The sequence below is a fragment of the Euprymna scolopes genome, chromosome 28 (genome assembly GCF_053919585.1).
Source record: "Euprymna scolopes isolate OS-2025 chromosome 28, ASM5391958v1, whole genome shotgun sequence".
Lineage (NCBI taxonomy): Eukaryota > Metazoa > Mollusca > Cephalopoda > Sepiida > Sepiolidae > Euprymna > Euprymna scolopes.
Window position 1 is genome coordinate 92,678,745 of NC_136509.1, and position 27,372 is coordinate 92,706,116.

At 35.0% G+C, this 27,372-nt stretch overlaps 1 protein-coding gene across 2 annotated transcripts in view; it reads right to left on the reverse strand.

The window, feature by feature from the left end:
• LOC145249736 (coiled-coil domain-containing protein 171-like) overlaps nt 1-27,372 on the reverse strand; it is a 282,316-nt gene that overhangs the window by 211,373 nt on the left and 43,571 nt on the right. For both annotated transcript variants that reach the window (XM_080111637.1, XM_080111638.1), the window contains exons 7-9: nt 18,293-18,381; nt 16,018-16,058; nt 7,741-7,835 (exon numbers count right to left, since the gene is read on the reverse strand). In XM_080111637.1, coding sequence (XP_079967763.1) covers nt 7,741-7,835; nt 16,018-16,058; nt 18,293-18,381 — 225 coding nt within the window. The remainder of the gene's footprint in view (nt 1-7,740; nt 7,836-16,017; nt 16,059-18,292; nt 18,382-27,372) is intronic.

A 27,372-nucleotide genomic window follows, 5' to 3' on the forward strand; every position in this document is an offset into this window, starting at 1 on the left:
TAACCTGCTGATGTCATGGAATAAAGTTTAAAGATACGACTGGAAATTCTTCTGTTCTATGAAATTACAGAGGTAAATTATGAAAATTGCCCAAAAGTGGCTGTATTTTCTTTTCCTAAAGATAAGGAATTATTTTCCATTTGAACACGTGCAATTAAATCCAGCATAATGACATTGACACACCGGTTCCTGTTAGATCAACAAAGTTAAGCAATGTTGAGCCTGGTCATTACTAAAATGGGTGACCAATTTGGGAATTTCAAGCGCTGTATACAGGAGGACATCGACACCTCCTTGCAAGAGTTGCAAAAACCAAACGTCATTATCTCCTCTAACGGGGATATACATGCGATTGGGGACCACTTGTGAATTTCATACTCCCATGAAACTTCCTCCTTCAGAGGAAGCCAGTTAAATCCCAATAGTGTTAGTGCCATTTCACACACACACACACACACACACACACACACACAATTAAAAGAGAGAATTTATTGCCAGGGAAATACAGTAAAGTAAGAAATATTTATATATTTTGAGTTTATTTATTATAAACATTTGAAATTTATAAAAGGTAAAATGATAAGTATTTTTTTTCTTTAAAATATAACTAAATATTTATTTATTTGTCAAGTGATTTTTTAAATGAGTTTTTTTATTATTATGCTGAATTATTCTGTATTTTAACTGTATTAATTTTTAACGCTTCAGAGCAATATGCATTGTTTGATTTAAATATAACAAAAACAAAAATGCTTTAGTTCAAAACCAAGAAGTTTTCTCATGCATCCCTGGTGTATCAAAGAACATTTTTATCTGTTTATAACTAGCGGGGGTACTCGGTGTTTCCCGGGTGTGGTGAGGTGTGTGTGTGTGTGGGGGGGGGGGGTAAATCAAACAAAATGGAAAATAAAGAATAAGCGAAAGTAATAACCCTGTTCAAATAATAAAAAAACAAACAACAAAAAACAAACAATAAAAAACAAACAAAAAACAGGATGCAAAATAAAGAACAAACGGTGTTAAAACTAAAAAAAAAAAAAAAATCGGAAAATAAAAACAAAAAAAGCTCCAGCGAACGTTATAGGAAAATAGAAAAAAAAAGAACAAAAAAAAAAAAAAACTGGCATAAATAAGCCTGTTTCAATATTAAAACTTTAAAAATCGAAAAAAAAAAAATCTGACATCTCGGCTCGAACGTGCAATCTTAAGATAACGACACTGCTGCTATACCGACTGGTCTATGATCGCGTGAACAAAATTAGGTCGTTTTTTTTTTTTTAATATTTGAACTAATTCAAGAAAGAACGTTTTTTGTGGATGCATGTATGGCTAAATTGTCATGAAGGAACGATTTTTGCTACCCCTCCCTGTAGAAAAGTGCCCACTTGAGGATGAAGAAATTAATGTTTTTAGCCAATTTTTCGATATTTGTCGTCCAAAGGGTCAAGCTTCAAAATGATACCAATCTCGTGAAAATCCGTTGCCTCTGTCGAAAGTTTTTGCGAGACATACAAACATTCATACATACATTTAAACAGACAGGTGAGATTTATATTATAAACTAGCGGGGGGGGGGTACCCGGCGTTGCCCTAGTGTTTCGAGGTGTGTGCTCTAAAATCAAAAAGAAACACGGGGGAGAGGGGTAAAAAAGGTTTGGTAAATAGGTAGGATTGAACCCGAAACCCTGAGGTGAAGTTGGAAAATAAGATGTGAAAAAAACATGACACGTTAACTGCTCGGCCAGCCAGACTGAGTTACTGAAGAACGTTTGAACTTATTTAAGTAAGAAGAGAATTGACAGGTGCCCGCACTTAATGACGTCAAATAGAAGTCGTAAGCAATAGCTATTCAACAATTAACATTTTCTGCGGGACAGTTTTTAATGAGGTCAATAACAAGGTTTGTTTGTTTTTACCTAACTTTGGGGAAAACCAGCTCCCTGTTTATTAGGGGGAGTGTCTCGTCTTCAAATGAAACCAACCGTTTAATATGACGATGATAAGCCAACATTGACCAAATGTTACATCGCTTTCTGGAGACCACTGGCCGTGGACCAGGGATTCAAATTGAGTTTCGCTTTTTTTATATCGAAAAACGAAAGCAACACGCGCCGATCCGAAAATGTTGAATATTTAACGTTTCAAAGTCAGGCAAATTAAATAGAGAGGCGACCCCCGTTGTTAAGTCGTAGATATTATCATTTAGACGTGATATAAAAAGTTTTAAAAATGAGCGACGGCCTCGAGAATCCGCCGGAAAAAAGTCTTTTGCAGACATACACAAAAAGCGACAGACAACGTTAAGCAGGTTATTTAACTATAAAAACAGGCATGCACAATAAAAGTTAACTCTGCTGCTTCCATTTGACCTAATTAAGAAGGTCAAATAGAAGTCAGGCAGCATTTGGGTTTGTTTACCCAAATTTAACTGTTTCTTCACCCAACAGATGTTGGGGAGGGGGAAAGCAGCTCCCAATTGTCCAGATTGAATAGCAACTGATCAAAGCTGATTGCTTCTGGGACGTTTTTCCTGGCGCAATGCCGAGAACGTCCGTCAGAGTTTAGTTTCAGTTTATTTATACTAAAAAGGCCAATCAACACGCGAGAAGCCAAAATAGCAATAATTTTGTAAAAGTCGACGTAAATAAATCTATAAGCTACATGCGTTCCCAAATCCTACATATTATTATCTAGAACCTATATACACAGTTTTAAGCGATAGTAATGACCCCGGGACCGTGTGCGAGAAAAGCCTTTTGAAGACATACACAAAATGGTCACACACATTTTGCCTTTTATATATATAGATGTATGCTTATTAAAACTAACTGGTCTTCTACACAAATCACATAAGTTCTTTCAATATCAGGAATTTATATTTAAATCATATTTTAATGAAAAAAAAAATCTTGTGGACATACATGTGAAATAGAATTTAAATCATTTTAATGTTTTTAAAATTAATTATTTTCTAAAATGTGCTTTTTATTTGCAATTCAACAGATTATAGTAATTATTAACAATATTTTTTTTATTCCAAAAAACAATAATATTGAATTCATTCATATTTTTTTTATGTACAAATTCATTGTAAACATAAAAATATATAATGTTAAAATTTTGAATGATTGTAATATATTTTGTTCCGATTTCACAAAATGAAATATGGGTAAATATGGGTGTTATCAGGTACAAAAAATATTTCCCCTCATATATTTTTAGAAAATTACATTTTACATATAAATTAATCCAAAATTGAATAAGTATTGAAAATTTCATGAAAATCTGACCATTAGTTGATTTTTGATAGATTTATAAAACACACTGTATACTAAAAGTGACCAATACATAAGAACATTTTTATTATTTAATTGGAATTCATTATTGAGATGAGTATTATTTATTTTATTGCGGACTATTATCCTCATCTTTCTTAGATGCTGTTTCACGACATTTCGGCCAACTATTCCGCTGATCACCTTTGATCGCCTTTCGGGGCCCGTGGCGCAGTGGATAGAGACGTTGAATCTCTATGGTTCCAGGTGAGAATTGTCTGAAGATAGCGATTTCAATCCTACCCAAAGCCGGCCAGAGGCTTACTTGGCCAAAACGTGGTGAGACGACAACAACTATGGATGGCAGTAATTGCTGAGAATGCAGTTAGGAGATTCGGAGTTCTTATCCCGTCGTGGTTACCACCTGACGAAGGTAAGAGGAATAGTTGGCCGAAACATGAAACAATATCTAAGAAAGATGAGGATAATAGTCCGCAATAAAATATAAAAAAATACATAAGAACATTGTCTTAAATTAATATAAACATTATTCATTATTTTCATACATTGGAAATATTTTTTTTAACAATTATTATTAAATTATTTAAAGCAACTTCTTTTGAATGCTGCAAACGTTATGATGATAATATTAACCTCTATTAAATTACATTGTGTTACATAGAGAGGTAAATTCTATGGTGTGCTTTGGTGGTATCTCGTGGTTAGTGTTTAGAAAATGAGTCTTCCCCCATAAATCAAATTTTGAAAAACTTTCTTTTTGTCACACTTGGGAATCTGCATGCGATTCTACAAAGTCCTGTGGTGTAGTGGATAAGGTACTTGATAATATTCAGTTGTAAAGTTACATTTTTCTGAAAGTTGAAGATTTAATCCTCAATGCAAGCGATGCTCAAAAAATACAATTGTGAATTATGTAAGACTTCTACCCAATGAAAACATGTTACTCCCGTGGGTTACATAAAGGGTTCCATTCGAAATTTCATGCCGATTCCTGAGTTCGATGGAAGGATTCCCGAATTTGACAAGATACATATGAAGAAAGTCAGAGGTTACATTGTCAGAAACGTTGAATTCAGCTCGATTCGTATACAGGTTGGCAATAGATCAATACAACATTTTTTACAAAATACTTTGTTGAAAGTTTATGAACAGAAAATTTAATGTCCAAGAAATGATTATAAAAAGAAGGAAAGAAAAATAGAAAATATAGAAAAATAGAAAAAGAAAGAAAAGGATTTTATGTTATATGAAAACAGAAAAGAAAAAGAAAATGGAAATACAAAAGAAAGATTACCAAGTCATTTTTATTAAAAATTATTTTTCGAGTGGACAACCATTGTTGTTGTTGCAGTATTTTTGGCATAATGCTTCCCACGACAACAAGATGAGTCTAAAGGTCAAAAGGTGGTAGAAGTCAAGTCAGTGCCCCTAAAAAGAAGCATGCTAACCTAGCTAAAATTACCTGGGATAACCCGTCAGCATTCCCTGGTCAGGGCGCCTCAGACAGCAACTTATTTCTTAACTTATTTGCCTGAAAGTCAGGTAACAAGGCCTGCAAGTGTGGACCTCCTAGATACTACCCAGTTCAACAAGTAATGGGCTGAATGTCGAGAACGGATTCTTCAACTGGTATTTCCACTCATATCTCCAAGCAACCGAAGCAGTGAGAAAACTACCCCTCACTCAATAAAAATAATGGGACGGTAGATATTTAATTCCTTCTGACAAAGCAAGATGTGACACAGGTTGGAAGATGAGGAGTGTCGAGTCAGTGCCCCTGAAGAAGGAGCTAGCAAAAATTGCCTGAACAGTTTCATCGGCATTTTCAGTAAGGATGCCCCAGCCAATAAATGATGAATTCACTCTACCCAAAAGGCGAGGTACTACCCAGGCAGCTATCTCAGTCTGAGAGGTACTTGTCGGATTGATTGTTGAGAACAGATTCTTGACTGGTGCTTCTACTCAGGTCTTCAAGCAACAGAAGCAACGAAGAGACACATCCTATGACGTTAAAAATAATGGGAGGGTATTGCCAAAAAGATTTGGGCGATTCTATTTATAGCCATGTTTGATAAGAAAAAAAAAAACAATTAGATGCCAGAACTTGATTGGTGCGTTCTTATCTCCTCTGGCTATAGATATAATCATCCAATTTTTTGTGATCATACTCTGACACCAATTATGCCAAAAATATTGCAAAAATATTTCAACCTAGGATCAAAAAAGCTAAATAAATTACTGTAATTCAAGTATATTCATGCAATTAAAAAAAAAGAATTGTAATCAAATTAAATTGTTTCTTTGCACGTTGTAAACTTGAGATAACGTATACTTTTTGAACCCATTAAGTTTTTTACTTTTCTAATCCAATCATGTCATACAAATGTGATAGCGTTTTTATTTATCTCCCTCCCATGCTGGGAAAATTAAAAACAGAGCCAGAGAGGCAGGATTTGAAAAATCAACTCTCCAGAGAAAGAGTACTCTGGCTAAACAAAAATTGCCTGGACAGCACTATTAGCAATCTCTGGTAGGGGTGCCTCAGGCTATTAGCAATAAACTATTCCCTTCTCAAAAGATTAGAAGGCAAAGACTGGGAGGATGGATCTCCTAGAACTACACAGAGCACAGAACCATACATATCAGCCAACAGAAAAAAAAAAGCTACCTCAACAATGGTTTAGACTCTGGTGGTTTTGGGGCTGAGGGAAATCTTAAAGTACTTTGGTTATTCTAAATTCAGAATATATTTGGTTATGGATGCCTATCTCTAAGACCTTTGTAGAATTTTGTGACATGTTTCTATTTTAACAACATCTGATGAGAATACAGATTTAATAATATTATTGTACCCTTCTTGGATATACCAGATACTACACTTAGATCCTTGCTTGAATGCTTAAAAAAGTTTATTTTAATCTAAGTTTCACATTTGACACAAAAGCGACATCAAAAAATGAAATTTTAAAAATTGCTTTTTTGGCATTTCCCCTTCTATGATCATGCAACCACAATCTTTAAAAAAAAAAGGTGAAGTGTGATAACATTTGTATGAACACAAAATTGCCTTATAGTATTTATTATATCTAAATTAAAACCTTTACATTTTAGAATTTTTTAGATGAGGATTCATTATTTATATTATTTGGACTCGTCAGACTACTATTCTCATCTTGAGTGTCATTTTCACAAAGTTTCAGTTGATGTAACCTCCGACCTTTTTCAGGTATATTTTTCTGTCCACAAGGATCCGTGGTGTAGTGGACAAAGTACTTGACAAATTTGAGTTGTCACGTTACACTCTTCTAGAGTTTGAAGGTTCAATTCTCAGTGCAGGCGACACTCAAAATATAAATGTGAATTACTTAGGATCTACCCAGTCATAGCTGACTGAATGAGAGCATGTGACCCTTGTAGATAAAATAAAGGATTTTGTTTCAAAATTCTTCGCAGATTCCAGAGTTTGATAGAAAGATACATCTGAAAAAGGTCGGAGGTTACATCAACTGAAACGTAAAAATGACACTCAAGATGAGAACAGTAGTCTGACGAATCCAAATAATATAAATATTCAATCCTCATCTCAAAAATTTAAAAATGTAAACGTTTTAATACCGATAGAATAAATACTCTAAGGTAATTTTATGTTCATACATATGCTGTCACACTCCAGATTTTTTTTAAAGATGGGATTGCCTGATCATAGAACAATAGTCCGAATAATCTAAATAATACAAATAACTTATAAATAATCTAAATACAAATACAAATTTAATTTACAAAAAATGTAAATCGAATTTTAAAATGAAGAAATCATGTTAAAACAACTATGACTTATTTGATAACATTTGATGTTTGTATATGTTGCGATTAATGTATGGTATTAAGAATGAAAAGAAAATCAATAGGAGACAGAAATGCAGGTAAAACATCCATTTTCTGCCAATCGATACTTTGGCAACTTTTTTTTTTTTTTTAATCAGGACAAAAATAATTAGAGGGAACTTGATAATCTGGACTTGACTTGACTTAGACTCAGCGACATTCACCCAAAATGGGTTGAGCTGACTCCTCATAGATGAACACAGACCACACTGTGGGAGACCCTTGAGCAAGGTAAAGTACCCACTTAGCCCAATCAGGATACGTTAAGTCACAGCAGGCAAGTGATGGATGAACTCTTAAGCAACCTGTTGGTTTTTTCCGGAATTGGCCAACTCTTTGATGTGTTCAACAAATGATACTGATTGAGGTACAATGGCTAAGACTATCCACTCTATATGAGCACTGCTCTTATAGCAAGTAATTGCAACCTTCTATAGGCACTATACTACGGAGAACTGGTGAAATGGTCCGAATGCAGAGGAGACTGATGAGCCATGATCATTGATGTCTGTGAAAATAGTCTTGATATATGAAAAAGAATTATTTAAGCAGGACTTACATGAAGATCTTTTTTTAAAGTTGCTTCTTGATCTTGAGAAAGGCTCAAATTCTGTTGCATTTGTGCCAGTTGCTCATCCAGTCTTTTATTCTGATCTGAAAAAATAAATAAATAAATAAAAAATGGAAAAAAAAAAAAGACAAACACTTGGATTCAATACTTTTTTTTGAAAATCATTGATGAAAAAGTAAGTTGCTATTTTACACATAACTTGAGGGAAATTAGGTTTCATGCTTTTCCTGACAGTGCTTTTTTTTTTTTTTTACAAGAGAGTAATCACTTATTAAGGCCTGAAGATCACTTGGATATGAGGGTAAATGAGTGTATGATGGTCACCAAGACAACAGCGTAGTGATCATGAGTAGTGGAAATTGGGCATAATTTGATGAAAAAAAGTGACAGCTCAACAAAAATTTGTTTATATTGGACTTGAAGAAAACCATACGTTAGTCACCCAGAAAGTAGGCCAGTGGAATAGAGCTCCACATACTGGCATTTCTAGGAAATAAGCTTTTTTCATGGAATTCGTGTTTAGATTTAGGCACAGATAGAGAGTTGGGGAAATTGTTGTTGATAGTGGTTGTAGTGTTATGTTATTAGTCTACTGGAAAACATCAGAAAGTATTATGATGGTTAATTAGTATGATGGTTAATTATTGTGATGGTTAATTATTGTGATGGTTAATTATTGTGATGGTTAATTATTATGATGGTTAATTATTATGGTTGTAAAAAGTAGAATGTCAGAATGAATGTTATCAAAGTGAAATAATTATTTACAGTTGAAATATTTACATTAAATAGTTTTCAGAATATGTAATTTTATGGATGAAATGTCATCCTGATAGTTATGTTTTTCACTAAGAATGGTAAAACATAAACAAAGATACGTGACAGAAACCCGGCAAGGATCTTAAGACTATATGTAGTGATGACGTAATGAGTTTTAGATTTACTCGTATGAAGTTAGTTAAGTCAGTTGGTAAATGTAAGTTGTGGATTAGAGACAGACGATGGCATCCATGGGAACACTTGACTGGATAAATGAACATATGGAGTTGTGGAGAAAGGAACGGCGGAAACCAAGAATTCGCAACCATAATAAATGTAAATATGAAACAACATGGTTATTTGAGGTTTTCGTGAGAGACATGGCTACGTTTCAGCAGCACGTCCAAATAGACGAAAATGGTTGTGATTCAAGGTATGTCGTTCTTTGTCTAGCACAGATGTAAAACATGTTTATTCGCCCTTCTGTTTATAAACTGTTTAGTATGTCGACACGTACAGATAACCATTATACACACATCAACAAGAGAAACGTTTATATACCAGATGATAACATATTGGATGACGTCACATTCGATAGACATGAAATACATGAACACAAATAAAGGACACATTAATAAGATAAAGAAACTCATTATGTACAGCTCATTATATAGCAAAGTATACAAAACATGGTTTATATTTAAAACATATCCCGTATTAAAAGTTTCTTTTGCGGCAACTAATGCTGGACGTTGACACATTGCTTATGGATGCATGTGATTGTTTGCTTGGAGTAACAGCTGTTTTGGATTCACTGGTTGAATGACTAGTTTGATACATATTTACTTTCCATAGCACAAATATAAAACATATTTATTCGTCCTTCTGTTTATAAACTGTTTAGTATGTCGACACATACAGATAACCATTATACACACACCAACAAGAGAAACATTTACACACCAAATAACATATTGGAAGATATCACACACACACACACACACACACATTAAACAGATCTTATGTTAATAAGATAAAGAGACTCATTATAGATAACACACACGTATACACACTTGTTATACAGCAGTAGATAGACAAATGATTTTTGCAAAAGTTTGGCAGAGAGGGACAAGATAACATTATATTATATTATTTTAAGAGAACAATCTATTGCAAACCGCTGGATTTTAACTCAGCCCACTGATGCCACAGTCGGCATTTAGATGTTTAAGGCTACCTGACCATTCATTGAATGTTCTGTTGAATAAGTGCATGTATTAAGATTTCACCACACGATTTAATCGCTTTTAATTTTTTATCAACAATCGATAAAAAGAAATTCAGTTGTAAATTTATGCATAAAACTATATTTTCATGTATTAATTTATGTGACTAAATGAAGTATATATAGGCACATACACACACACATATATATATATATATATATATATATATATATATATATATATATACTCGTGCTGGTCAAAAAAATAGAACATATGTATAAAACTGTAAAATCATTCGGTTTGGGATGATTTTCGACTTGTAAATTGTACAGGCAAGATATCTTATATGTAAATTGCAACTATTTTTAATAATTTGAGGAGGTGCATATGGCAGACAATGAGTACTTTATTGTCACATTAGAAAAGTCAACGTTTCAATTTAATCGAACATTTTGTTGTTGAGTAATCTTAAACTAAAAAAAAAATGCAAATATTGTTTTGTAGAGGCCCAACCAGTTACCCCCCTTAAACATGATAGTAGCATGGACTCCTCTTGGAAAGATACCAATGAGGGTGACTTCCCCTGAGTCTGGTTACAAGTTGAAATATTGGAGGCCGCCATTTGCTTTTTGCCAAGTCAGAAAAAAGAAGCTCTCGCTCTACGCGAGCTTTACATAAGATTTTGAAAGCGATTTGATAATACTTTATCATTATGGGTCACTCTAAAGACATATCGTTGCCTGAGAAGCAGCGTATCTTTGATTTGCGGGCAGAAGGAAAGACGCACATGGAAATCGTAATCAAGGTAGGATGTTCAAGATCGGTGGTGACCAAAGTGCTCCGGAAAGGTGCTGAGGGTGTTTCCAACAGCAATCGCAAGAAATGCGGACGAAAGAAAGGCACCACCGAAAGACAAGAGCGGGCACTGGACAAGGTGGCAAAGAAAAGTCGATTCCAATCAACAAGTCACATCACTGAAGCATGGAAACAGGCTTCTGGTGCTGACGTTTCGAGAAGCACTACCTACCGAAGGCTCCAGCAACTGGAATACCAAAATCGTATAGCTACCACCAAACCGCTCCTTAACAAGAAGCAGATGTTGAAGAGGCTGTGATAGGCAACTGCTCACCAAACCTGGACTGCAGACGAATGGCGGCGTGTGATCTTTTCAGATATCTCGATTTTGTATCTCCTTCGGCGACTAAGGGCCATGTGTTTGGCGAAGAACCACGGAACGGTATAACCAAGAATGTGTTAAGAAGTCTGTGAAGTTTCCGCAGTCTTGCATGGTTTGGGGCTGTATGAGTGCTAAAGGTATTGGTAATTTATGCTTCATCAAAGAAACTGTAAACGCAAAAGTGTACCAATATATACTGAAAGCTAATTTACTGCCAGTGTTGGATAACCAGTTTGACAGGGAGGCTACAGACATCATTTTTCAACATGACTTGGCACTGGCACACTCTGCCAAGACCACGTCTTCCTGGTTGTGAGAACGATCAATCCCTGTTCTTGAATGGCTGGCAAACTCGCCAGATTTGAACGTTATTGAAGCCTTGTGGGACCAGATGAAGAGGAAGCTCCGAAAAGAAAAACCTACTACCCTTGCAGCCATGAAGATTGCAATCCAGAACACATGGGATTCAGTGTCTACACATGATTGCGAGAAACTTGTTGATTCCATGCCCCGGCGAATTGATGCTCTTATTAAGGCAAAAGGTACTGCTACTAAATATTGATTAATTTTATTTGTATTTGTGTTAATAAAAAAACTATTTTGTTTACTTACCTGCATTGTTCTATTATTTTGAAATATGAAATATTCAAAAACTGACATTGCAATTGATATGAAAAAAAAATTATGTCGTAAAACAACTATTTCAGTTAGTTTAGCACGATAGGGATATTTTAGCACCAATTACATCTCACAGATCGTCCACAATAAGAATTTAGCGCCAAAAAACATGATGTTCTATTTTTTTGACCAGCACGAGTATATATATATATATATAAAAGTGAACGTGTATGTGTATCTGTGTACATTTTCTTTCACAATAACTCAGTTGATTTTCAATCTACAGACTCGAAATTTGATATACAAGGTACTGATATTTGGGAAAATCTATGTGATCGGTTTTTGGCCAGAAATTTGGCTGTTAAGGGGTCAAAGTTCAACGATTTGACCTTTGAGAACTCTACCAAACTCCTCCGACAATTTTGGGGCTAAACACTTGAAATTTTAGATATAGGTTCCTTGGACAAGTATTTAACTTAATAACTTGATTTGAGCCCAAAACAATAAATGTTAAGGGGTCATAATAGGGGTCAAAGTTAAAAAAATTTTTTTTTTTGCTCAGCATACACCGAGCAACGCGCGGGCACCCATGTATATATATATATATATATATATATATATATATATATATATATATATATATATATATATTACTTAGGGGATTAGAACAAGAGTCTAAAGAGCAGAGTATATTTTAATATATTAGTGCATTAAATAATATAATTAAAATAAAAGAAAAGAAAACAGTACTCGTTGTAATGTAGATATTAATAAGCTCGATAGGCATATATATCCTAAAGCTATTTTAAGAAGTTGAACCATTAAAAGATACATCTGCCTTACTTAAAAAAAAAATGCTAGGTTTATTTTTGGTGTCTTTAGAAAAAAAACCCACTCAATAATTTTGCTGATGAGGAGACTTTGTTTCAAAAAACTATATGATAAAATTATTGTCCAAGACTCAATGTCTATCACAATGAAAACATCGTTTCCGAAACGATCGTACAATTTATTGATTTTGTTTGTTCTACCTTATGAAATCGATTTTTAATTTTAATTATAAATTATTAATCATCTTACTTAAGATATATATATATAAGTTTACCTTGATGTTGACCTTAACCTACAACCTTTTATTCCTTAAAGAGGATTTCTTCAACTAAAAAAAAAAAAGTTGTACAAATAGTCTGCATCTCCTGACATGTTCAATATTTCATGAAGGTTTTGTTCACTGGTATTTTAGCTGCCAAAGTTGTACTTAATTGATTTTTGAGCCAAACCTACTTTAAGCAAATTGGTACCAGAGTAAAAGTTGTCAGAAAAAAATTCTTTTAAAGATAAAAAAAAATAAACAAAAAAAAAAACTAGACCCCCCCCCCGAATTTTATGCCTGCAATCCCTAATTATACTAGAAAATGTCTTTTAGCAACCGAGTCCTATTTTTTGGCAGACTTGCATTTTTTTTTTTTCATTTACATTTTTCCAACAAAAGCATACGAAAAAATTCAATGCAAAAATCAATACTCAATGCAATATTTCAACTGAAAGAATTTGAGTGATAATTTTTTCTATTTTTGCTATAAAGTATTTTATTTAATTTTCCGTATTCAAAATGCGGCAACTTAATTGCAAAGCGGTTCCTACGAACGCTAAAAAGCAAATGGTTATAATTGCTTATACTCTTTCTTTCTCAGCTTCATTAGAATTTGCTTTTCTTTTCACCCCCCCCCAAAAAAAACAAGGAAGTTTTCACATGGACGTGTGAACTCAAACGTATTTTCAACCAATAGAAATCTTTACAAAACCTCAAAATGTAAGACATACATGTGAAAGTAATAAACCAGTGTGAAGTTGAAAACCATATAAAGTGAAGAGAGAAACAGCCCAAACTAGAAAGACTTTACCAGCTGCAGCATCTGCATGGAAGACTCCAAAAATGTATTCTCTACAAGAGGCAGGGGGTGGTAAGGCAAAAAACCCCAATGACTCAGAGTTTTTTAAAAATTCAATTTATAACATTATATAATCAATGCTTAATGCTGCAATATTTTAAGTTATAAATTTATATTTTTTACTAGAATATTTTGTCCTTTTTTTTTCCCAGTTTTAACAACTAGTCCTTTACTTTTCCATGTTTAAGCCTAACCATATTACTTTTCATGCTCGCATTTTTCTATTGTAATTTTATATAATTAGATGAAATATATAATAACTTTATATGAATAGTAAGACACATGACAACAGATGAAACATCAACAAAATTTCAAGAAAAAAAATGTTGCATTTTTCATTTCCATGCAACAGATTTTTCTTTTGTCAAATCACCATATTTGGTTTAGAGTAAAACCATAGGATACGGCAGTAAAAATTAGTAACAAAATACAGTACGGTATATAATAATAATAATCTATAAATATAAAAGGCAAAATGTGTGTGACCATTTCATGTATGTCTCGCAAAGGCTTTTTTCGCACATGCTCCCGGGGTCGTTACGATCGCTTACAACTGTTTATATAGGCCCTAGATAATAATATCTAGGATTTGGGAAAGCACATAGCGTATAGATTTATTTACAGCGGCTTTTACAAAATTATTGCTATTTTGGCTTCTCGCGTGTTGATTGGGCTTTTTCATATAAAAAGCGAAACTAATTCAAAGTTAACAACGTTCTCGGCATCGCGCCGGGAAACGTCCAGAAGCAATCAGCTTTGATCAATATTGTATATCAGACAACTGCTATCCAATCTGGACAATGGGGAGCTGGTTTTCCCCTCCCCAATATCTGTTGGAGAAAAAAACCAGTCAAATTTGGGTAAACAAACCCAAACGCTGCCTCGCAGCAAAAGTTAACTACATGACTTCTATTTGATCTCCTTAATTAGATCAAATGGAAGCAGCAGAGTTAACTTTTATTGCAGCCACCTGTTTTTAATATTTCAATAAATAAATTCAAACATGTCTCCGTTGTATGTCGCGATGACCCAATGGTTAACGTCGCAATTTTTTTTTTCCACACTTTAATTTCCAACTTTGCCTCAAGGCTTCGGGTTCGATCCTCACACTCACCTACCAAAACTTTTTTTATTTTATTTTAACCCCCCCACCCCCGGAGTTTGGATTTACCCAAAACCACACACACCTCCAAACACCCGGGCAACGCCAGGTACCCACCCCCCGCTAGTACACATATATATAATCAAATAAGATATAATACATATTTATATAATCAATAAATATAATACATATATATATAATCAAATAACATTATAAATAACACCATATGACAAATACTGTAACCAGGTGCCGGAAAAACATTGTATTCCACATCATAATCTGAAAAAAAACCCCAAAAACATATCCTAGCCCATCATATCCCGGGGTTCTCCTGTAAGTCCGGTTTACATATTGGCACATGTTGGACCTCTTTTAGAAGTTGACTTTCAAACTTTACACCTTTTTCTACCATCCATCCTTATCCCTCTATCATATGTTGGTCTTGGTCTATCCTGCTACCTCAACTGTTCTCCATCTACTAACCCAAACACTTTCATTCATTTCTTTCTTTCTCTAGTCAGCTCTTTGTTCCTTTTTCTCTCAAATCTATTCTTATCATTTCCAAGTTTTTCATAGTTTTCTTCTGTCAACCTACCTTGCTACCTCAACTGTTCTACACTACTTACCCAAGTACTCTCCTCCATTTCTTTCAAGGTGACCAAATCAACAAAGTCTCCTGTTCTGTACCCTCACCTTCCCTACACAGTCCAGATGTGATCTTCATCTTAACTCATATCTAAGCCTGTCTTTAAAACCCACAGAGGCATCTATCATATTCTTATCGTATTTCTCTCCATGCAGCACATACCCTCAACCCTTCCTAACCAGGTTTCAGTTTCATACATCATCACACTGTGTACACATGCCTGATAGATTCTGCCTCTGATTGCAATTGGTAATGCTCTGCTAGTTAGTAATGGCAGAAATTTCTTTAATATTTAAAACAAAAAAATAAGTTGTATTGGAAATTATCAATGTTAAGTGGATTTTTAAGTACTGAAGAGTTGTCTCTCTTTGATTTTTATTTTTAATGATGTGGACTGTAAGCAATTGTCTCCCTTTGTCTGTTAACTGATGAGATTGACTTTAAATTAGGTACTGAGTTATCTCCCTTTGATTGTTTTTTTTTGTGTAAAAAGACACATAGTGCGAAGTGCCCTTTCTCTTTGGTGTATACCTTCTCCGTGTACAGATGTAAAAAATAAACAGAATTTAAATTTCTCCGTCTCTTGTGTGCTAAAAACTGTTATGTTGTTAATTAATTTGTTTCTTTGTCATTGTCAAGATATACCTTCCATAAATGAAGTTACTTAAAGAAAAGGTCCCTTCACTTTATTTACTTCACAATTAATTAAGGTTATTAATTAAACCAACAAGTTGTACATTTGCTTCCTTATAAATTCTGAAGAAGAATTGTGGTTGTTCATTTACCTTCAGCTTCTTTCATTTTCTTGGTCATCTCTCTTCTGTATCTGCGATGGAGAAGAAAAAAAAAATTGTAAATAAACAAGACACCAAACGTCTAGTCTAAATTATACTTCTGTTTGTCTGTCCATTTTACTTCTTTTCAAAAACTACTGGACCTATCTGGTTGAAATTTTGTATGGACCTTTTCTATGATAAAGTGAAGCAACTAGAGTATTATAGTATTTGTTTGATACACTGCTATGATTAATAGGCATTAGTCACCACAATACCACATTTACTGTAAATGTTTGCTCGGAAACTACTGGACCTATCTGGTTGAAATTTTGTATGGATCTTTGTTATGATAAAGTAAAGTGAACTAAGTGATATGGTATCTGTTTGATGCACAATTAGTTCCACAGACGGGCAGTTCTAGGAAAGAAACTTTGTTCATGGAATCTACATTCAGATTTAGGTATAGATAGAGAGAAAGGGAAATTGATGGTAGTGATTGTATCTAGATGAGTGCTTTGTACCAAATATCTCCCTCCCACGATGGAATGATATGATACAAGGATTGGAAAATAGGATTTGAAAAGCTAACACCCTAGAGGAAGTGTACTTTGGCCTGTAAAAATGCCTGGGCAGCACTGTCAGCATTCCCAGTAGATATGCCTCGGGTTATTAGCAACATCCAGAGGATCGACATATCATTTACACCATTCATCTCATCTTTTTATTCTCTTTATACATTGCTACTACAACTATTACATCTGTTCTCCTCCTTCCATAACCTCCCATCCTATTCTTCTCCTCCCACCACTTCTCATCCCATTTACTCTTTCTTCCACCATTTAATACATTCAAAATGCAAACAAACAAGCAAGCTAATCAGAGTTTTAATTTTATATAGACATGCATCCCAAAATGCAATTGGCCACATGTGTGGCACAATGATAAATGCCCTTTTAGGGAAGCTAGAGCTTCCCACATTTAAAAGCCTTATGCCCGACCTCCATACTTATAGGGCGACAAGAAAAATTGAAAACATTTTATTAAAACATGTGTTGTCAATCAGATTTCGGCCATGCAAGGAGTATTGTTGCCATATCTGGCTGGTACATCTACCACTAGTACATCCCTCTTGGATAAGATCCAAAAAAAGGTCTCCAATCTAATATATCCCACTTTGCCAACTAGGCTTCAATCTGTGTCCCATTATTGCAATTTTGCATCCCTGTGTCTTTTTTACAAGTATTTTAATGGAATGTTCTCTGATGAACTCATTGCACTTGTGCCCCCTTGACATACACATCCCTGACAAATCGGCTTAGCAACAAAATCACACCCCTTCACTGTTGAGGTCCCTAGATGCCAGAAAGCTTTCTACTCTAATAGCTTCTTCTCTTGAACAGCCAGACTTTAGAATTCCCTTCCTGCTACCTGCTTACCTAACTGTACTGATATGCAGAAGTTTAAATGTAATGTAAACCAACATCTTAATCTTTCTCAGGCATGGTCCAAATTAGTAGCCCTTACATCCAAGTGGGAACATGCCTTGTTTGAGGTGAAGGTGAGTAAAAAAAAAAAAAAAGCTAAGCTTGACAGGTGTTTATAAAATCCCAACCATATCAAAGCAATCACAACTGTCTGGTGAACCAAATGGGACAAAAAATATCAAACCTTCTTGGCTGACATGAGGAATTTGTAAAACTTAATATTTCTCTGTTCTTTATTGATTCATGTCTATCTCCCCTTTCTCACTCGTTTTTCGCCACCATGAGAGAGAAGTGGTCGGTTGTGTACAACCCAGCTCAGTTAACTGTTAATTATGTGTTTCATCAAAAGCTCAGATGTAAAAATAAATTATATATTTTTCATAAAAAAACATGTTTTTTTTTCTCACTCCTTTTTATCAGGTGTTCGATTTTGGCTGATGTTCCCAGCCCAGATAATTAATTCTCTGGAGAGAATTAATAACCCTGAAAACTTGACCAAAAGGTCTGTTAAGCAAGCAACATATCAACTCCTTGATTCGAAGGGGGTGTGTGTCTATCATTTACAACTGGGGAGTTGGTTGTGCTATGCACAGGAAATAACGGCCCTCTCAAGAAATGTCTTCAAGGTGTGAACAAACAAGTTACTCTCCCTGACTAAAAATCATGTCATAAATGTGTACATGTCAATAAATTTCTGATGGAGAGATTGTAGAAGATGTCAATATGACAATCGTAGTCTCACTCATCTAAAAATCTAAAAAAAAATAAAAATAAAAATAAAGTATCAACGTTATACTTACATCTGATAATGGCTGATGGAGTTATGCAGTTCATCTCTTTCGGTTTTGAGATTTTCATTTTCGCTTCTCAGGTGCGACATAAAATTTTCCTAATTGAAATGGAGAAGAAAAAGTAATTATTACAGTTACCAACATAATTTCAAAAATTAAATTAGCCAAAAACTATTTTGCTCTGCTTACTTGTTTATAAAATGTGTTAAAAAAGTGTTGGGGAGGCACCCTTGTTACCAGGAATAATGGACTATTCCATCACGTCACTTCCGGGGAACAGGAAGCGGTTTATGAGAGTCAGACACAGACACTCGAAGCAGATGGTCGCCCACAACTAATCCTAATCCTGCCATGAGCAAAGATATTGTTCAATTACCTATTTTATGTATTTTTGTTAATAGATTTTTATTTAATTTTTGTGTCTTTCTCATCATTTATTCGACCACTAACACAACAAAACAGCTTCATGTTTAATATGAGATTTAAGCATTTTGTGTTTATGTTTCTGAAATTTTGAGATGAGGATGTACCATTTGGATTATTAGGACTACTGTTCTCATCTTGAGTGTTATTTTTACAATGTTTCAATCAACATAACCCTTGATCTTCTTCAGGTGTATTTTATCAAACTCCTGAATCTGTCTGTTGAACTCCTAAATTTGCATGGAATTTCAAACTTAATGCTTGATTTAATGCACAGGGGTAGTTTGCTATCATTCCAACAGCCATGACAGGATAGACGTAATCATATTTTGAGTATTGCCTGAACCAAGGATTGAACATTCAACCTCCAGAAGAGTGTCACTTACAACTGAATTTTACCAAGTACTTTTATCCTAATCTTGAAACCTAAACTGTTTATATCTCATATGAAATTGCTTTAAACACAAATAGATCACAAATATGAAGGTAAAAAAAAAAAAAAAATTTTTGATTAATGTCTCAAATGTATTTTCATTTAAAATAATTTATGTCAGTAATAATAATGACTATCGCATGAAAATATTTAATGCAAAACTGACTAGAAAGAGTGTTATCCATTGGGTCATCTGTTGAGCTTGTGTTAGATTGTTTAAAATCGAGAAAAAGTGCGTTTGCAAAGCTAGTTAAATTTTTTTAAATAAAAAAGTCCAAAATTAGTCTCTTTCTGCTCGCTATATGCCTCTCTTTCCTTCTCCAGTTATGAATTAAATAGTAATATTACTACTCTTCTTTTGCTAGCTCTTTTTGTTAATATAGAAAAAGGGTGGAGGAAGGTTAAAGGAAGTGATGTGTTGTGATGGTGCACAGAGACTGAAAGACAAATGGCCATGATTAGCATGCGTCTGCTGCAAGGAAACAGTGACTGTATGCATGTGAAAATCTTGAACCGTGTGATTACGAGGCGAAGATGATTATGCAATACAGGAGCTGTTGAGAGCTCAAAATTGCTAAATAAAAGGAGCCAGAATTCTTGCTTGAGAGTCAGTTTCGTTTTAGATGCCACGTTGTTCGTGTGCATTTTCACGGACGTTGGTTATTTCTCATGTTGTTGGCGAAAGGTCGGAACAAGGATTACTGCTACTATTACAAATGAGCGTTGTCACTGGTGTTGGTGAAAGGAAGTTACTTAACTCAATAAATCTAAAAGGTACCTGGTTCATTCCCTGGTTTTGGCATCATAACCAAACACATCTTTCAACTTGACTATCTTTGATTGTTAATAAACAAAAAAAAAAAGAAAAAAGAGATTGGTAGACAATATATAAAATAAGAAGTGTGTGAGGAGATCAAGCAAACCACGATGAGAGAGGGTAAAAATGATAGATAGAAAATTCGTAAGAGATGGGTTGGGGAATTAATTTTTGTTTTTTTATTCAATTTTCACCCAAAACAAGGTACCATGCCACTTTGATGTAGAAGGCTACTATTGGGTACATAAGCTGCAGAGATATTATGAAGGGAAAGGAGTAGCAAGATGTCTGTTCACATTACACTTGAACTTCTGCATGTCGGTACAGTTGGGAAAGCAGAATCCCGGAAGGGAGTTCCAAAGTCTAGCAGTTTTTGGGAAGAAACTATTGGAGTAGAATGCTTTCTTACACCTAGGGATCTCTACTGTGAAGGGGTGGGATTTAGTTGCTTGTCGGGTTTGTCAGGTGTATTTATGTCGAGGGGGTACAAGTGCTTGTAGTTCGTCAGAGCATTCACCATTAAAGTACTTGTAGAACAGGCAGAGAGATGCAGCATTTTGTCGATGGGACAGAGATTGAAGCCTAGATGACAGGACCTATCAGGTTGGCGACTCTCTTTTGAACCCTGTCGAGGAGTGAGAGTCAAGTAGCAGATGCACCAGCCCAAATGTGACAACAATACTCCATACATGGACGAATGGTGGCCTTATAGAGGTACAGGATACTTTTAGGTGTAAGTAGTTTCCTAGCACGGTAGAGAGAGCCCACCTTTCTTCAGCAGCCTTGGCAATGCTCTCAATGTATCTATTTCAGTTCATGTTCCCTGTGAACGTTAGGCCGAGAAGTTTAAAGGAAGTACTTTCAGATAAAGAGGCTTTGGCCATTGCTATTAGTGGTAGAGAAGGTTTCTTGTAATTATTGAAGGAAACAAGCTTAGCCTTGGCAGCATTGAATGTGACCATCCATTTTTGTTCCCATTCCACTACAGACTGGAGGTCTTCATCTAGTGTTTCTGCCATTTCCTTAGATATGTGTCCATTTGTTTTCTCCTTATGCCTCTTATAGAGAGTGGTGTCATCAGCAACTATACCCATCTCCGAAACAATTTTATCAGGGAGGTCATTTATGAATATCAGGAATAATAACAAATTACCATTAATTAGAACAATTAAAATGGAAGCACACTGCTTTGACAAGGTTGTGAGACTGATCTTCACTCCTAACCTTAAATGGAAGATTTATCTTAAATCAGTCACCAAGCCCGTTGAAACAATGGTTGGATCAATCAACTGCTCCAGAAGCTATTTTATTCCCAATGTAATCCTCTACATGTAAAAAAGCCCAATGTAATCCTCTACATGTAAAAAAGCCCAATGTAATCCTCTACATGTAAAAAAGCCCAATGTAATCCTCTGCATGTAAAAAAGCCCAATGTAATCCTCTACATGTAAAAAAGCCAAATTTATACTAAAATGGCATACTGTTGTTACATCTGGGAAGGAGCTGCTCAGAGCACTCTCTCTTGCCTTGACAGGATGCAAAAACGATTTTGAAATCTAGTGGACAAAGTCTTTTTCTCCCCCCTACTACCTTTGTTGCACAGAAGAGACGTTGCTCTATGGTTATTTTCATGGCAGGTGCTCGACTGAACTTCAATCTTTGATACCTCTCTGTAAAACATTCTCATCTAACACTTGTCTAGCTACAACCATTGTCAACAATTTCCCTTACTCTCTATCTGTACCTAAAACTTTCTATGAGCAGAATTTCTTTCCTAGAACTGCCAGTCTGTTGGGCTGCTATAACATGGCCGTTTTCAAGACTAATGTAAACAAGTTCTTGTTGAGTCACTCTGTTAAATAATCAAATCCCACCATTTCTAAAACCAATCGGTTTCAGTGACAGTCTTCTGGAGTATTATTTAGATTCTTCAAACTACTGTTCTCATCTTGAGTGTCATTTTCACGTTTCGGTTGATGTAACCTCCAACCTTCTTCGAACTTGAGAATTTGGACGGAATTTTGAACGGAACCCTTTATTTACTTCACGGGGGTAGCATGCTCTCGTTCCGTCAGCCATGATTAGATAGAGGTCCTAAGTAAGTTGCAATTTTATTTTTCAGTCGCCCACAATGAGAATTGAACCTTCAATTGTCAGGAGAATATCACTTTTACAACTGATTTTTCCAATTACTCTAACTACTGCGTCACAGGTCCTTAGAAACTCAAGATGAGACCAGTAGTCCAATGAATCCAAATAATACGAATAATCAATCCTCATCTCAAAAAATTCAGAAAAGTCTTCTGGAGGTTTCTGATTCTATAGGTGACAGTAACTATGAATAATATAAAAATTAACAGTCTAATCTTGTAGATTTAATAAATGGTTAAGTTCGAAATTCCACATTAATTCTCAAGTTTGACAAAGATTCCCTGAGTAAAAGCACAGAATAGTTAACAGTCTAGATATTGTAAACAAAATAAAATTAAAAAAAAAACAAAAAACAAATGATTATACCAAAACGCAATAAAATTTCATTATATTTTTCTCTTTATAACATACTAGCCTGGGTGCCCAGCGTTGCCCGGGTGTTTGGAAATGTGTGTTGAACAAAAAAAAAAAAAGTGGAAGTAGGCAGACCAGCTCGAAACCGTACCACGAAGGAGGAAAAGAAAAAAGTAACATGTTTTCTGTCGTACCCATCGCCAAACCGGAAGTGGCGAAGATTTAAATTAAGGCTAGGCAATCAAAAAGGGGGGTTGACTTTTGAAAATATCGGCGAAAAAAGCGACCCCCTCCCCGTAGAAAAGTGCCTAGTTGAGGGTGAAGGAATTAATGTTTTTAGCCAATATTTCGATATTTGTTGTCCGAAGGGTCGAGCTTAAAAATGATACCGATCTCGTGAAAATCTGTCGTCTCTGTCGAAAGTTTTAGGCATACATACATACATACATACATACATTTAAACAGACAGGTGAGATTTATATTATAGATGAAAATAAAATGTTCGCCTGTTGCTAAATTATTGGAGGGGGGGATGAAGTCGATCCTGAAGAGATAGTAAAAAATAAAAATAAAGAAAAAGGATGACACCGTACCACTAAATCCAGGGATCTTGCCACTCGGACTTAGGGCTAATGGTAGGATAAGTTATTTAGTTTTTATTAACTTTTCGATAATGAAGTCTCCCAACAGTTAAGCGAGAAACAGACATTTTTTTTCATGCTCTTAAAGGACAGCCTTTTAAGAAGAAGAAAAAAAATGAAGTAAAAAAATATTAAAAGCAGTTTCAGTATATTAAAAGTATATAGGTTGGTCGATAATTAAATTCTATTGCGTTTGGCATAATCATTTGTTGGCATTTTATTTTATTTTTTAACGATTATTCGAGTATGCTTCATTTTTGCCGATTCCCAAATTCGAAGACATGCACTTAAAGAAGATCAAAGATTATATTAGCCGAAATGTTTTGAAAATCACAACCAAGATGAGAATAGTAGTCCGAATAATGTAAATCAACATTTAAAAAAAATCACGAAATATTTGTCGTTTTAAGAACATAAGAAAATGACATTTAGCCATTATACAAAAGTAGAATAAGTTTTAGAAACGAATAACTTGCTGTTAAGGTATGGAAACACAAACAACATTTGTTGATTTGTTCAATGTTTTAAATAAACAAAAATAAAATCTAATCCGTTTTTTCACCTATAATTTTAATCCATGAGTATGAGTTATCTCCCATGTTACTAAGAAAAAAAAAAATCAAGAAATTAGAGTTATTTCCCTTTAACTATCGTTTTTAAGTAAATATTTTTATAAACACCGAAGAGTAGGCTGACGTGGCGGCCCGTGCCTCTTTTTTGAGATGAGGTGGGGTAAGATGATCTGGTTCAGTCCTGGGAAGTGAACCACCCAGGCATTAATTTTTTTTTGAGGGGAGTGAGGGTTGGTTTATTGCTGATCCCTGATCACCCAAGACACACTGGATAAGGTCGTGTCTGTTTATGGCTTATAAATCCAATCACACGAAGGCACACGCACAATTTTTTTAGAGATTTTTGAAGGAAATTAAGTCAATTACATTTTCAAGGAAATTAAGTCAATTATGTTTTGAAGGAAATTAAGTCAATTATGTTTTGAAGGAAATTAAGTCAATTATGTTTTGAAGGAAATTAAGTCAATTATGTTTTGAAGGAAATTAAGTCAATTATGTTTGAAGGAAATTAAGTCAATTATGTTTGAAGGAAATTAAGTCAGTTACATTTTGAAGGAAATTAAGTCAATTATGTTTGAAGGAAATTAAGTCAATTACATTTTGGAAAAAATTAAGTCAATTACATTTAAAAGGAAATTAAATCAATTATGCTTGAAGAAAATTAAGTCAATTATGTTTGAAAATACATAGAATATCATTCTGGTGCGTATTCAATGAAAGAGGCTTTAAAACAAATTTAAATATAAGAAAATAAGGTACTTGTTCAATTTTATCACGATATAAAAAAAATGAAAATATTGAAAAAAAAATATTATGCATACTCGTTATTGAATAAGTTCTCATAAAAAAATTAACTTAATTTGATCTAGTATTTTTTTTTTTACAGAGGAAAATCAAATTTTTATGAGATTGATCGTATTCTAGTCATTTTGCCTGTTTCACGTCCGAGGAGGGGGATGCGTTTTGACAAAAAGGGATTAACAAAGGGAAAAAGGGATTAATTGTAAAAAAGTAATAAAGAATGCAAGAGAGTTGTATGCTCAGTCCGTCAAGTCCAAAGTAGCTGAACAGCGGCTTGGTTCACACCAGTTTTGGTAAATAGCAAACAGAATCCTGAACAGAAGTGTGTGTTCTATCCCAACTATCATCAATGGACCTGAGGTAATCTCGTCAACATCAGACAAAGCCAAACTCTTTGCTAAGAACTTTGCAGCTAATTCTACCCTTTGCGACCAAGGCCGCCAACCCCCAATATTTCCTTCTGTATCAGAAAACACGCTATGTGATATACATATATCTGTATGTGATGTTGCCAAGCTAATCAAAAACCTTGATTTCAGTAAAGCAACAGGCCCTAACGGTATTCCAATTATAGTACTCAAAAAACTTCAACCAGAACTAGCGCCCATACTTACAAAACTGTTTAAACGTTGTCTTAAGGAGAATAGTTTCCCATCACCCTGGAAAATCTCATCAGTATGCCCTGTATTTAAGAATTCAGGTGATCGCTCATCCCCCTCTCAGTACAGGCCAATAAGTCTCCTGTGCGTCATGAGTAAGTTGCTAGCATCTGTGTTAAATACAGAAGTAATCAACCATCTCAAGAAAAATAACCTTCTGAGTGACACACAATATGGTTTCCGTTCTGCTAGATCTACAGCAGATGTGCTTACAGTTATATCTCATAGGATTAGCAAATCTCTCAACGGAGGCAATCTTTCTAGGGCAGTTGCTCTTGATATATCAAAGGCCTTTGATAGGGTATGGCATAAAGGTTTACTTCACAAGATCTCTAGCTATGGCATAGCTGGAAATGTCTTCTCAATTATTAAATCATTTCTTTCTGATAGGTTCATAAGAGTAGTAGTTGAGGGGTAAAAATCAGAAGCTCACAGTATTAATGCTTTTTTTTTTTTTTTTTTTTTACAAAGGCATCACCACATTATCAAGGCCCAGAGGCCACTCAAGGATAAGGGTTAAAGAGTGTACAGTAGAAGTTGGTCAATATAGTAATCATTAGTAATGAAAATTTGGTAAATTTAATAACTTATATGGAACGGCTCATCAAGAACTTATTTACCTTAGACTTGAACACAACCATATTGTAGTCAGCCGGAAAGCAGGAAAACGGAAGACAATTCCACAGGCGTGCAGTTCTAAGAAAGAAGCTTTGTTCATGGAATCTACGTTTAGGTTTAGGCACAGATAAAGAGTGGGGGAAATTATTGATAGTGTTTACAGCTAGACGAGTGTTTCTTGTGAAAGTTTGGCGAGGGGGGACCATAGATTGAAGCTCAGTTGAACACTTTCCATGAAAATAACGATACATCAGAGACAAACTCGCAACATCTCTTCTGTGAGATAGAGGTTGTAAGGAGGAGAAAAGGACATCTCCTACGAGGCTACGAAGTCTATTTTGAACTCTATCAAGGCAGGACAAGTCCTTTCTAGCAGCTCCTGCCCAGATGTGGCAACAGTATTCCATCCTTGGACGTACCTGGCTCTTATATAGATAGAGAATAGCATCAGCAGTGAGATATCTACTGGATCGATAGAAAGATCCCACCATTTTTCCAGCGGCCTTGGCAACAGATTTGATATACGTGTTCCATTTAAGATCAGGAGTAATGGTCAAGCCCAGAAGCTTGTCAAAACTTGAGGCCTCCTGAAGACGAGAGCCATTCATTTCAATTGATGACAAATGTGGATTAAAATGTTGATGATGTAAAGAGAGAAGCTTGGTTTTAGATGCATTAAAAGTAACCAGCCACTCCTTTCCCCATTGTACTACATGCTCAAGATCAGAGGAGAGAGAATTGGAGAGTACTTGCTCGTTTACTGTCTTAGATGTGGTACCATAAATGGTAGTGTCGTCAGCATAAATGTCTACAAATGATGTAAGGATATGATTTGGAAGATCATTAATGTAGATCAGGAAAAGAGTTGGGCCCAGGATGGATCCCTGAGGGACACCGGCATTAATACTGAGAGCTTCTGATTTTTGCCCCTCAACTACTACTCTTATGAACCTATCAGAAAGAAATGATTTAATAATTGAGAAGACTTTTCCAGCTATACCATAGCTAGCGATCTTATGAAGTAAACCTTTATGCCATACCCTATCAAAGGCTTTAGATATGTCAAGAGCAATTGCCCTAGAAAGATTGCCACCGTCGAGAGATTTGCTAATCCTATGCGATATAACTGTAAGGACATCTGCTGTAGATCTAGCAGAACGGAAACCATATTGAGTGTCACTAAGAAGGTTATTTTTGTTGAGATGTTTGATTACTTCTGTATTTAACACAGATTCTAGCAACTTACTCATGACGCACAGGAGACTTATTGGCCTGTACTGAGAGGGGGATGAGCGATCACCTGAATTCTTAAATACAGGGCATACTGATGAGATTTTCCAGGGAGATGCTGGAGTCCCTCAGGGGTCCATCCTGGGCCCAACTCTATTCCTGATCTACATTAATGACCTTCCAAATCACATCCTTACATCATTTGTAGACATTTATGCTGATGACACTACCATTTATGGTAGCACGTCTAAGATAGTAAACGACCAAGTTCTCTCTGATTCTCTCTCCTCTGATCTTGAGCATGTGGTACAATGGGGAAAGAAGTGGTTGGTTACTTTTAATGTATCTAAAACCAAGCTTCTCTCTTTACATCATCAACATTCTGATCCA